Source organism: Podarcis erhardii, assembly GCF_964252035.2.
Source record: "Podarcis erhardii genome assembly, chromosome: 13".
NCBI lineage: Eukaryota > Metazoa > Chordata > Lepidosauria > Squamata > Lacertidae > Podarcis > Podarcis erhardii.
Window position 1 is genome coordinate 37978498 of NC_138502.1, and position 12522 is coordinate 37991019.

Consider the following 12522-nt stretch of genomic DNA (forward strand, 5'->3'; position numbering starts at 1 on the left):
GGACAGGCTTTTGCTATTTTTGTGCTTTAAAAAATAATAATTCTGTAAATCTCTTTGATCGACTTCTTTTTTGTTTGGGGGGGGGAGAGTGGGATTTAATACAATTTTATTTATTTAACAAAATGTGAACACCAGTTGGTTGTAGAAAGTCCTCTAAGTTGTCTACAAGCAAATAAATTTAAATGAATTGGAAAGGCTGTTTTAGGTCATGAGTAGTCCCAGTCCTGGAGTAAGGTTGTTTCCAGACAACCTGTTTATTGACTACTTATCTTGATTTGTTTACAGGAGATTAGATGACTCCGTTATTTAAGAAGCATTCCTTCTGCATTTTCCTGTTACCTTTCCTTGTTGCAAAATAAAAAAATCTGATCATTAGGGGGCAGAGGGTTTGTTTTCTAAGACCTTCCAATCAACTAAAACTCTGCAACCTGAATTTGCTAGTATGTGATCAAATCCCATCCAAAAATAGCCTGGAAGTGCCCAAGGGTTCTGCTCCCAGCATGAAAAAGATCAGTGACAATTACAGAGACAATTATAGACGAGTTCATCCTTCCTCTCCACCTACACCTAGAAGGTTATGTGGGTGTCTCTTTCACCTTCCAGAATTTTGCAGAAGGGGTAACTAGTATCTCTTGCTCTCCAGTAAGGGAACAGATTTATTGACGACTTCTACCAGATGTGGGGAACCTTTTGTCCTCCAGATGTTGCTGAACTACAATTCCCATCATTGCTGGTCCTTGGCCATGCTTGCTGGGGCCGATGGAAGATGTGCTTCAGCAAACCTGGAGGGCCAAAGTCATAACTTACTTAGAGCAACTTGCGAGACATACAGGAAAGGGTTCTGTAAACTCAGGAAAACAGTGACCTTAGGAGAACTGGGGATAAACCAGAAGACACATCCTTCCCTCTTTTTTCAGTAATAACAGACCCTTTCCAAATGCAGGAAACTCATATTGGGACTAGTTATACACAGAATTTGGGAACCTGAAACTCAATGCAGTTAAGAATGGGGTAAGATGATTGTTTGCTGGGTAGGAAAAAAGTAGGTAGGAAAAAGCACAGTGACCTTTAAGTACTTTAGTTAAAAATGTAAGGCACTCCATTCTCTACCTGCCCCTCAGTCCAAGTAATTTTGGCAAAATTTAACACTTTCACAGAATGCTGTGGTTCAGTTCAAGTTGTGTTCCTAACATCCCTTTCTAAACCTTACTTGGCCTGTGCCATTAGAAAGTCCATTCCTCTCATGCTTTCATAATACTCAATGGCTAAAGTGAAATCAAACTTGTTGAGGGTTGGTCGATCAATGGGAATGCTGGAGAAGCCCTGGTCTTCTTTTGAAAAGCCCCACTGGGAATTCCTTTGCTGATTTTGTTATACAATGCAGAGCCAAAAGGCATCACCAAAGCTATTGCAGCCATGATGGCAAAGTCTGGGAACAATTCATGCATCTCAGAATTCCAATAGACCAGCTTAGCACAAAGGTCTTTGTAGGAAAGCTGGTTGAGGCTAAATGCTACCTTTTTAAAGAAGGGACAGTCGTTCAGTGCTCGCTCGAGTCTCACCACACAGGAATACGTCTGCAAAAGGAAGTTCAGTTCATCCGCACCACAGCTCCCAATTTCCTCTAAAAAGTGAGGATAGCATTTGGGGTGAAATATGGTGGAGAAAGTGTTTATCATTTCCAGAGAAGGGCTAGGGAATGTATCCTGCAGTTTGCACCACATACACTTTAAGAAAGTATCCTTGAAATGTTCAAATTTTGTCAAGCGTGCCCTGGAACAGTCAGTCAATTCCACACCTTCGTCGCAGAACCAACTCCGTACATTCTGGTCCTCACAGTGGTGCTGCTCATTGAGTTCATTAAGGAACCCTTTGAAGTTGTAGCCATTAGTTTTGATCTGGTTTTGGAGGCTGATATTGGTGGCAGAGACAACAGGTTTCAATATGGAGAGATCAAAGTTCTTTAGCTGGAACAACTTGTTCAGTTTCTGGAAAACGGGCAAGGTGTCTGGAAGCAGCTTAGTGAAAGCGAGGGAACTGAATTTCTTCAGCTCCCCACAGAGACCAAATGCCAGTGGATATCTCTCTGATTCGGCCTCCAGCGGACACAACAAGGCTGGCCAAGAGGCATCGATAATCTCCACGGCTGGCAAGATGGCACTCCAGTGGATGGCCCATGTTTACTTCACAGAACTCAAAGACACTCTGCAAGTGCTGGATACGATTGTTTTCTGCTGTGAAGCTGGCACACAGCGGGTAGACAGCATCCACGACTTTGGTGCATAATCTTATATCTAAGATTTCCTTTGAGGCCAGCAGCAGACCGCTCCACTGGTGAGAGAGGGAGTGTATCTCAGTGAGAAGAGGAAAGCTGGATTTCACCTTAGATCCCACACCAAAGTGTCTGTGGGTTAACAGGGAGGAACCTCCAGAGTTTCAGCCATGCAACTTTCATGGTTGGCACGCCTTGACTGCTGTGTAGCCCTCACTGTCTGGAAGCTGAATGATGCCAAGGAACATGTTGGAAGTTTGGCCTTCATGAGGGGAGCTAGTGGTGTTAAAAAAAAACCAAGGTTTCTTCATTCCAGTGCATCCAGCGTCTCTTCTACCACTAACCAAATGAAAGGTGAGATCTTCAGCCTAAGCTTGTCTTCACTGTGTAGGACTTTGGCAATGACTGTCTGGCATCAGTGAGATTAGGACCAAAGTTCAGGGGGACAGAGTGTGTGTGGGGAAATGCATATATGAATGCTTAGAACAAGTTTCAACTCGGGTTCTTTAGAAATGAAGTGAGCCTCTTAAAAATATGTAGATTGTTAACAGGAAAGAGAAATTTCTTCTTTTTTGTATCTCTGATTTTGCTTTCTTTGATGATTTTCAGCTATAGGCTCATCCACACTTACATTTTGCCCTGTGCTTTCTAGGCACCTGCCGTGTCCAAGCGCTCCCCCTGCCCCGAACCCGGTGCTTTCCCCATGAAAACTCACTCTTTAATGCTGAATCAGAGCAAACAGCAAATTGGGTTTTTCCCCCAAAAAGCACTCGGACATAGGCTTTATAGCACGGACCTGTGCCTGGAAATGTGGCACAAAATGAGGTCTGGATGAGCCCTATGCCACAGGGTCCTGTGACCATGTTGCCTCCCCTTTGAAAGGTCTTTTGCCGTGCTTAGGGCAAAAATTATGATTGCCAGCTAAACCTTCTTTGGTTTGTGACAATTATATCTAGCAGAGGATGATACCAGTTTGCACACACAACCTGCAGTGATAGAGAAACACTACTTGGGGTATGCAGTGATCCCTGTGGGGCAAGACATTATGTCACCCCATTTTTGTGATCCATACAGGAGACATTAGGAGACACAATACACTCTTCTCCCTTCTCAATATACTGATCTTTATTTCACAGGCTCAAAATATCCAGGTGAACTGTGGATTTTTTTATTTTTTAAAGGGGGGTAATTACTTTCAGAAAGCATGCCAGCCTTGTGCATCTCACTACCATGCAAAAGCAGGATTGTCCAATTTTGTATGAAGTTGTCTCCATTTGCAAACCAAAGACTGGCCATTATTGCTCATTTCACCAGTTTCATTCCATTTTGTTAAAATATTTTAATTACTGTACTAACCCTACCCCCTCCTTCCTTTTTTTTTAAAAAAAGCAGTCTGCAGGATAGTTTGTGTGTGTGTGTGTGTGTGTGTGTGTGTGCGCGCACACACACACACACACATACATCTGTGTGTGTGAGTGAAATAGAGAGAAATCTAATTAGCATGTTTATCTTCCATAAAACAGAGACCCTTATTTATGCAAAACAACTGGCAAACGCTCAAGATCAGGCAAATTAATTTGATTTTAATAGGCATGAAATGCTGGTAAAATTAAAAGATTTCCCCCCTTTTTCCTCTTCCTCTGAGCTCTCGTTGCTTTGGCTGGGTGACTATGTTCATGGACTAGCTGAGAATGTGGAAAAAGAATTTGCTTTAAAAAGGAAACCTCTGTAGTCTCTTATGCTAATTTAAGTTGCTTTTCTCATTACAGAGCTCAGTATTTAACTATTATGGGCCTCTTATTTAAAAAGAAAAAGTCTCATTTTTGAAGACTCTTTACAGTTAGCAATTCCTCTCTATGAAACTGTTAAAAGCTTCTGGTGTAGGCATATTTAAAACCATTCGAATTTGGGTTCAGGCCGGGCCATGGAACTGAATTGGCATTGGTCGCTCTGATGAATAACCTCTATAGAAAGGAGGACAGGAACAACGTGACTTTGCCCCTGTTTCTTGATCTCTTGTTGGCTTTTGATACCATCGACTACGGTATCCTCCTGGACCGGATCCAAAGAATGGGAACTGGGTGAACTGTATTACAGTGGTTCCAATCCTACCATTGGGGCGATGTGCAGAAAGTAGCATCAAGAGAGTGGTTTTCACCCCAACTTAGAACAAACCCATTGAAATTAATATACCCTAGTTAACCAGGTCCATTAATTTCAGTAGGGCTAATCTGAGTGTGACTAACAATGGATACAACGCCTCGTCTCTAACCCTTCTAGCAATGTAAGCTAAACTCTGTATTTTCCCATTCCTCTCTAGCAATGCAAGGCATACTGATTAAGAATATGGAGATTATGTATATATGAATTCGTGTGTGTGTATATACAGTCTTTTTCTGTAATAAACATTTTTAATAATAATACTAATAATAGATTTTTTTAAAGAACATGGAGACAATACTGGCCTAATCTTAACAAGGTCGTTACAAGGATTAATACCCCAAAGTAAATGTTAAAACGTTATCACTGCCAGCACCCCGCTTTTTTTTGTTTCCCGAGTAAGTAAAAAAACCCCTAAATAAACTGAAGCTCAATAAATTATGCAAAAGAAATTAATGCCAAGAAACCTTTGTTGCACATTTTATTCCAATCACAAAATCTGGGTTTTCTAGGCAAAGATTTTGGACACTTCTGGAATACAGAATGTGTATACTCTCTCTCTCTCTCTCTCTCTCTCTCTCTCTGACACACACACAAGAGAGAGAGAGAGAGAGAGAGAGAGAGAGAGAGAGAGAGAGAGAGAGACCACTTCAAGCAGTACACACAAAAAGTCAGCGTGCAGTCAAGAGATATGCACCTGTGTTGCTTGGATGCCGGTGGAATGGCAGTACAGTGGTACCTCGGGTTAAGTACTTAATTCGTTCTGGAGGTCCGTTCTTAACCTGAAACTGTTCTTAACCTGAAGCACCACTTTAGCTAATGGGACCTCCTGCTGCTGCTGTGCCGCCAGAGCACGATTTCTGTTCTCATCCTGAAGCAAAGTTCTTAACCCGAGGTAATATTTCTGGGTTAGCAGAGTCTGTAACCTGAAGCGTATGTAACCTGAGGTACGACTGTATCTGCTGTGCTCACAGGTCAGCAGTGCTGGGCAGAGACTGAGCTTATTCAGCTCAAGCAAAGAGGAGTATTTCTCATTGGAAACCTCCTTCTTGGCCATCCAGTTGACTGCGGTGAAGACAGCTACCTTGATAGGGCTGAGTTTCGCTTTGACATCTGAATACAGCTCCTGGCGGCTTTGCACCTTTGTCTCAAATGCCAACTGCTCCCTGATGACTGCCAGGGCCTGCCAGTGAGCCCCCGGGGTGACATGATCCAGGAAGGCACAACGCTGGACGTTATCTGTGCTCACGTTGAAGGCCTTCTCAGCTTTGAGGTGCTTGTTTCTCACAAGGGCCTGGCGGCACTTGTTGCAGAACATAGCTTTCGTTCATAGTGAAACTGCAACCAGCTGAATTCGTCCTTCCAGTGCTCAATGAAATACCACTTACACTTCTTATTTGAATCGGATGTTTCCCAGGCGACACCAGAGCTTGCTCCTGGGCCGGGGAACCAAACACTATGGAGGAAGAACTGAACTTTTTTTTCCCTTGAAGGAGGAGAAGCAGCCTTTTACATATAAGTTAGAAAAGAAGGCCTATTTATCACTTCCTTGGTTTGACTGGAAAAGAAAGATAAGAGGGAAAGGGATTAGGGAACTGACAGATCTTGTACAACTTTTCCAGTTAGCTATCTGTTTGAATGGCCAAAGGCATCAGACAAAGAACTATGCATTGTGAACAAACATTGGAGAAGCCTTTTGCAGAGGAAGTTGATCAGTGCCGAGGTGTACTAAAGCCGTATCATTAACCTCTATTTTATTTGGCATTTGTTGTCCATCAGGGTTGCTAATCTGTGCTCCAAAACATGCAAAACTAGATTCAAGGCAGGGGGACAAGGAGGAGTAAACCACTGCAGGCAGGGCCCAGTGAAAACAATTCGCGCAAAACGAACAGGGTAATGAACAGGTGCTGCACAAGAGATTAGTAGTGCCCTTGAGCAGGTCTCCTTTCAAGGGGAGTTGCCCACGGAGATTCCTGCTGGATTCTATCCCATAGTTAGCATCGGAATGATTTAGGAAACTAAAGTAGCCAACAAAAATTTGTGCGCATCTGAACCTCCAGAGGTTTGAGTACAGTTAAGGAATATTAAGGAAGTGCATGCCCCAAATTCTGCATGGAGTAGGAATGAAGGACCTGAATTAAGCTTCATCCCATGCCTGCCGAACCACAGATTTCTGCGCCAAGAGTTTACTGCTGTCCAGAAGCACACATTTGAGAAGGACCTCTCCCCTGAAGCAATAAGCAGCATCTTATGGGCAGCACCATGGACTGCCTCATTTCAAAACTGAGAAGATGTAGATTAGGCTGCTTCCATATTCCACTTCACTCTGGCATTTTACCATTGTACTGTTGAGAGTGTATTAACTTATGGTCTGTGTGTGTGGTTTGGGAGCTGCACGGTCAGGGAAAATACAATGTTGTCCAGGGTTGTAAAGACTGCAGAGAGAATAATTGGGTGCACTCTCCCCACCTTGGATCAAATCTATGCTTCCAGGTGCCATAAGAAAGCTGCAGAGATTGCGCAGGAGAGTGCGCGCCCCGGAAATGATCTCCTTCAGCTTCTGCCTTCTGGAAGAAGGTACAGGGTTATAAAGACTAGGACTAGCCGCCTGAGAAACAGTTTCTATTCAAATACGATTTTGGTTTTAAACGCAGTGTAAGATAGTCTCTATGGGAGTATATTGTATTTAATTATGGGGTGTCAGAGTTTCTAGGGGGCTAACCAGGCTGGGATAGCAGACTTGTTGGTTTCTGAATGTCTGACGTAGATTTTCAATTTCGTTGTTCTGTATGGGACAATGACAATAAAGATTATCGTATTGCATCATATCGTATCGTTAGGGCAGCCCTCCGTAGGGTGCTCAAAAACAGTGGCATAGCCACCCCTCTCCCATTCACTAGTACCTATTATTACTTAGATCAGGAGTCAGCAAGGTATATCTTGCCTGGGCCAGATCGGTCCCACAGAGATCCCTCCATGGGTCAGATGGTGCGTGCACACAAGCCCACAATTTTTGGTGTCTACACATATGTGATTTCCAGCACCACGGAAGCGAGTCCCCATGCTTTGGTTTAGCGCAGCGCTTGAGTGGGAAGCTCGGTTCTGGGGTGGCTCGTGGGCCGGTCAAACGACCTCTGTGGGCTGCTTCCAGCCCATAGGCCTTTGGTTGCTGACCCCTGACTTGGATGTACTTCCCCTTGTAGTCCCTGCTGTTGCTGAGGCAGTTGATACCTGGAAGCACCCCATGACTCTTTCCTTGACCTTGAAGATACTGCTTCTCACAGTTGCACTCAAAAAACCCTGACCCACAAAATGGGTTCATAAGTTTAACATTTACATTCACTGAGAATGTATTCCTAAAACATATGTTTAACATCAAGACATTTTATACTGCCGTGAAGAATATCTTTTCAACTTTGTTCCAGGTATGCAAGTAGCATCACAGGGTAGCATCATAGACTTGACTAACGCCATGAATTTAAACATATCTGCTTAACTTGGCTGCTTTTATCTTCAAGAGAGGGAGGGCGGTGTGGCCCTGTTTCGGAACATGCTCCTGAAAAGTATTTGGGACCACAGTATCTATCTGCTGAAAATCACTGCCCCTTGGGTGCATTAGCTTGGCAGGAAGAACAGATGTTATGTTCACTGCCCATTACACAAGACTGCGGATGTCACAATTCCACCACGAAAGTGCAGAAATCTGTGCACAGCAAGAATCTCAGCCTCAATCCATTCTTTTTAAAAGCATCTTTCTAGCCTTCACGGCTGCAAAGTCCAAAAGTATAAAGGCGATGTTTTAGCCCAGAGTGGTGGAGGCTGAACAGGATTTCCAATGGTTGCCCCGTAACGTATTCTTGTTTTAAACGTTTTAGCCCAATTCTCTGCTAATCACAGCATCTGAAGTGGCTGTGGGATCCAAGACATCAATAATAGCAAAAGCAAAATCAACCATGCATAATAATGCATAATCACAGGTTGCACACAACTCACAGATTACTGCTTTCCTTGAGTCCAGAATTTAGATATTTTTTTTTTATTTTTTTTTGCTTCTATCGCAAGAAGCACAGAACTCTCCCCGTACAAAAAACTGAACCCTATTTCAGACAGGAGCATCTGAAAAAGATCCTATCGGAGCGTGGAAGAAATGATCCCTCTTCCATTGGAGATAAGGATGCACAAAGGCTCAAGTAAAGGTCCTACTTTGTTGTATGTTCCAGGGGGAGCCCTGGCACGGAAAACAAGAGTCCTTGGGCTCAGTTCAAGGGGTCAAAAGGAGTGAGAAAAGGGAATCAAGCATTCAAATGATTTTTCTAGCTGAAAATCAGGGAAGAATGGAGGATAAATCGGGGTGGACTATAAGCTGCTAGGTAGGAAAGCTTGCAATAGGTACAAGATGATGACATCTATTGGACTGTTAAAATATTGTATATGCTGCAAAAAAGTAAGAAAATCAGTTTCCTGCTTCAAGCAATATCTTGGGATCAAACTACAAATGAAGCTGGGAGATCTGGAATCAAGTACAGTGGTACCTTGGGTTAAGAACTTAATTCGTTCTGGAGGTCCGTTCTTAACCTGAATCTGTTCTTAACCTGAGGTACCACTTTAGCTAATGGGGCCTCCTGCTGCCACCACGCCACCGCCACACGATTTCTGTTCTCATCCTGAAGCAAAGTTCTTAACCCGAGGTACTATTTCTGGGTTAGTGGAGTCTGTAACCTGAAGCGTCTGTAACCCGAGGTACCACTGTATTGTTGTGAGAGGGGTTTTGTTTTTGGTTTTTGAGTGGGGGACCCTTTTCTTCTCAGGCTGTTCTTGTGATGACTCCCCCCGCTCCAAACCACCCTGCTGCCTTACCACCCACGTTGGCAAGAGCAGGTGAGACACAGGTGAGAGTTGGAAAGCAGCTGTGTGGGGAGAGGTTGATTACAAAACGGCCCACAGGAGAAGGATTAAACTGCCTGAGGTGCTGCTGCAATCCAATCTGAAGTAACCCACCCCCCAGTTCCAAGCCTTCCTTCGTTAAAGCAAAACATGGGGAGATCAACTGTGGATCTCCCCATGCCACATGCATTTTGGCCCCACAACAAGGTTTCAAAATATGGGCAGATTCTGCCTTTTTCTGACAACAGCTCAGGCAAAACTTGCTTCTCAAAAGGATCTGAAAACTCCCCCCTTTCTCTGACACACCTCCTTTATGACAGGTGCATACCGTAATTATTATTATTTTTTTGCAAAGCCGACACTGGAAAACTTCGTTGATTTTTTTTTTTTTTTAAAGTAAGCAGGAACAAGACAAAAGTCACAATAAAACGCATACACCCACATTTCATCCATTCACCCCCTCTCCCATCAGAAGTGTATTCCCAATGCGTTGATCTGCAAAGCCTGCAAAGGATGCATCACAACTGTCTTACGCACAGCCCAACGACCCCCTTTACTCTCCCAGTTTTCGTCTGTTGAAAATAAATCAGAGAATTTAAGAGGCAAGGGGCATGGAACTCTGCAAACTAAGCCCCTGCCTAGATGCCCTTTGTAAATGCTCCTCTTTGTCAGGACTGCGTGCAGGAGCCAGGCCCTGTGACCAGTAGGGCTTCGCAGGACTGGGGCCTTCCTAAGATTGTTCTGGAGAGGCAAGGCGCTGCCGCACAGGTGAGGCCGCTTGGTAACTCACTGCACCTGGTGGCAACAGCTGGGAAGGGATATTAGGTCAGCATTTGGCATCGGCTCTTTGCCACAGCAACTCGTTTCCTGCTTCCTGATCCTCGGACCTCGGCTTCTTGACTCCTTGCTTCTCAATCCTTGGACCCCTGACTTCGTGACTCCTTGCTTCTCGACCCTCGGACCCTTGACTTCATGACCCTGCTTCCTGACCCTTGGACCTCTAGCTTCTGGACTCTCGTTCCTACTCCCACCCTGCCATCTTGCCCCCAGTCCCGACACGTCCCAGGCCTTCGATCGCCCATAGACCGGATCGTGACACTCTTTCTCTCAAACACACACACCTCTCTATCCGGCTATGGAAGCTGCCATATTTTCACTCTGTGGTTCTTCTTTCTGCTGCTTACTGGCAGCTGAAGTGGCCACTACTGGAGCCTAGGCAACTGGGAGAGGGGGATAGCACAGGGAGAAGGAGCAGAACTTGGAAGGTGTGCAGTACTTGATTATTTGGGTTGCCCACAGAAACATTAAGAAAAGTATCATTTTCAAGAAATAACTGCACCACTCGCTTCAAGACTCCTGAGGCTTCAGTCTGAGCATCACTGTTCTGATGAGAGCGCTGCCCTTCGAGAAGGATTGCAAGAAGACCCCTGAGAACATGAAAACATTGAGAAGAAAATCCCCAGGTTGTAGCCTTGTTGAGTAGGGAAAATAAACCCCCAACACAATGACAGCCTGATGTCCCTTGGCTTGGCTGTATGAAAAACTGATCAGGAGGTTAGAGAATGTTGTTTGTATGGAGGACAAAAGGAGCACAACCTATTCCCAGTCCCAAAACACTCCATCACCTCAACATCACACATTCAAAGCAATATTTTAGCTTTCATGGCTTCCCCAAAAGAATCCTGGGAACGGTAGTTTAAAGGTTCTGACAATTGTTAAAAAGGACCATTAGGTCCAGTTGTGGCTGACTCTGGGGTTGCGGCACTCATCTCGCTTTATTGGCCGAGGGAGCCGGCGTACAGCTTCCGGGTCATGTCTTACTTCCGGCCAGCATGACTAAGCCGCTTCTGGAGAACCAGAGCAGCACAGGGAAACGCCGTTTACCTTCCCGCCGGAGCGGTACCTATTTATCTACTTGCACTTTGACATGCAATTCCCAGCCCCCTAACAAACTACAGTCTCCAGGATTCTTTGGGAGGGAGCTGTTCAAGTGGTACAAGAATGCTTTATATGTATGTGAATACAGATGTAATGAGGCAATTGTGATGAATACAGGTCGGAACAGAAAACTGCTGCCTGATTCCAAATTCTCGCTATGAAGACACACAGATTTATGGGAAACTGAATCTCTTTTCTGATTTTGGGTGCTCTTGTACCAACACCAGTCTTGCTGTAACTGTTTAAAAAGGTCTCTAATATCTTAGGTATGTTATGGCTTAGATATGCATTTTAAAAACAGCATTTATTATTTTTGAAGGCACTAAGAGAACGACACCAACCTCTCCTCCCCTGTTACCCCCCCCCCGCCTTACCCTTTGCAATTTGTCACAAAAGAGTTTAACGAAATAGGACACAGCGACGCCAGGCGCGGAACTGCTACTCTGCCACATGATGTGCTCATATCACGTTGAGAGTCCACTCCTTTTTTTAATAATGGGCCACCACATCTCCCAAATTCTCAGACCATTCTGTGAAAACTGTGCCCCTATACCTTGAGCATCAGGAAACAGATTTTGGGGAGCCTTTTGGTTACGCCAGCTTCGTAGAGGCAGAATATGTTTTTAGCCTGAATCACGTGGTCCCCAGCTGCAGCCGGCTCAGTGATCCGTGCTGGTGACAGCAACTTCAGGGTAGCTACGGGAGCTGCTGGCCATATTCTGTCAAGCTAGCATAGAGAAGATGCTGTGTTGAAACAAAGAATGCTTCTGACAAGGATACTCCATTTTGACTGCATCCCCATCTGCCCAGTATGGACTTGGGTGACTTCTCCTCAAACAGAAACTGCAAGAAGGTTGCGGAAGTGAACACAGGTAAACTAGGAAGCTGCCTTGCACAGAATCTGCCCATGCTACCTGACTGTAGCTCTCAATGGTATCAGACCAGGGGTCTTTTCCCCAGGCCTTCTTGAAGAGGCCAAGGATTGGAACTGCAACCTTATTCATGCAAAGCACATGCTCATACCTTCCGACATTTCTCCGATGAAAAGAGGGACGTCCTATTCCATAACAATAACAATTTTATTATTTATACCATACCCATCTGACATATATAAAAACATAATAAAACATTAAACATTTTTTTAAAAACCTTTCCTATACAGGACTGCCTTCGGATGTTTTCTAAAGGTTGCATAGTTACGTATCTCCTTGGCTCAGGGGTTGCATAACTCCATACCCACCAACATTTCTACAATTAAAATAGGGACA

The 12522-nt window shown here is 44.4% G+C and overlaps 2 protein-coding genes across 11 annotated transcripts in view; both read right to left on the reverse strand.

Moving 5' to 3' along the window:
• Positions 1-12522, reverse strand: part of ZNF385C (zinc finger protein 385C) — a 160172-nt gene that overhangs the window by 49961 nt on the left and 97689 nt on the right. The window lies entirely within an intron of this gene.
• Positions 1159-12287, reverse strand: LOC309328498 (uncharacterized protein C17orf113; the record flags this gene model as incomplete). Its single annotated transcript, XM_081838499.1, is given in 6 exon segments — positions 1159-1355; positions 1358-2179; positions 2588-2677; positions 5375-5752; positions 5755-5868; positions 12278-12287. Coding segments are annotated over 6 exon segments (1563 nt in total). The 3' UTR covers positions 1159-1206.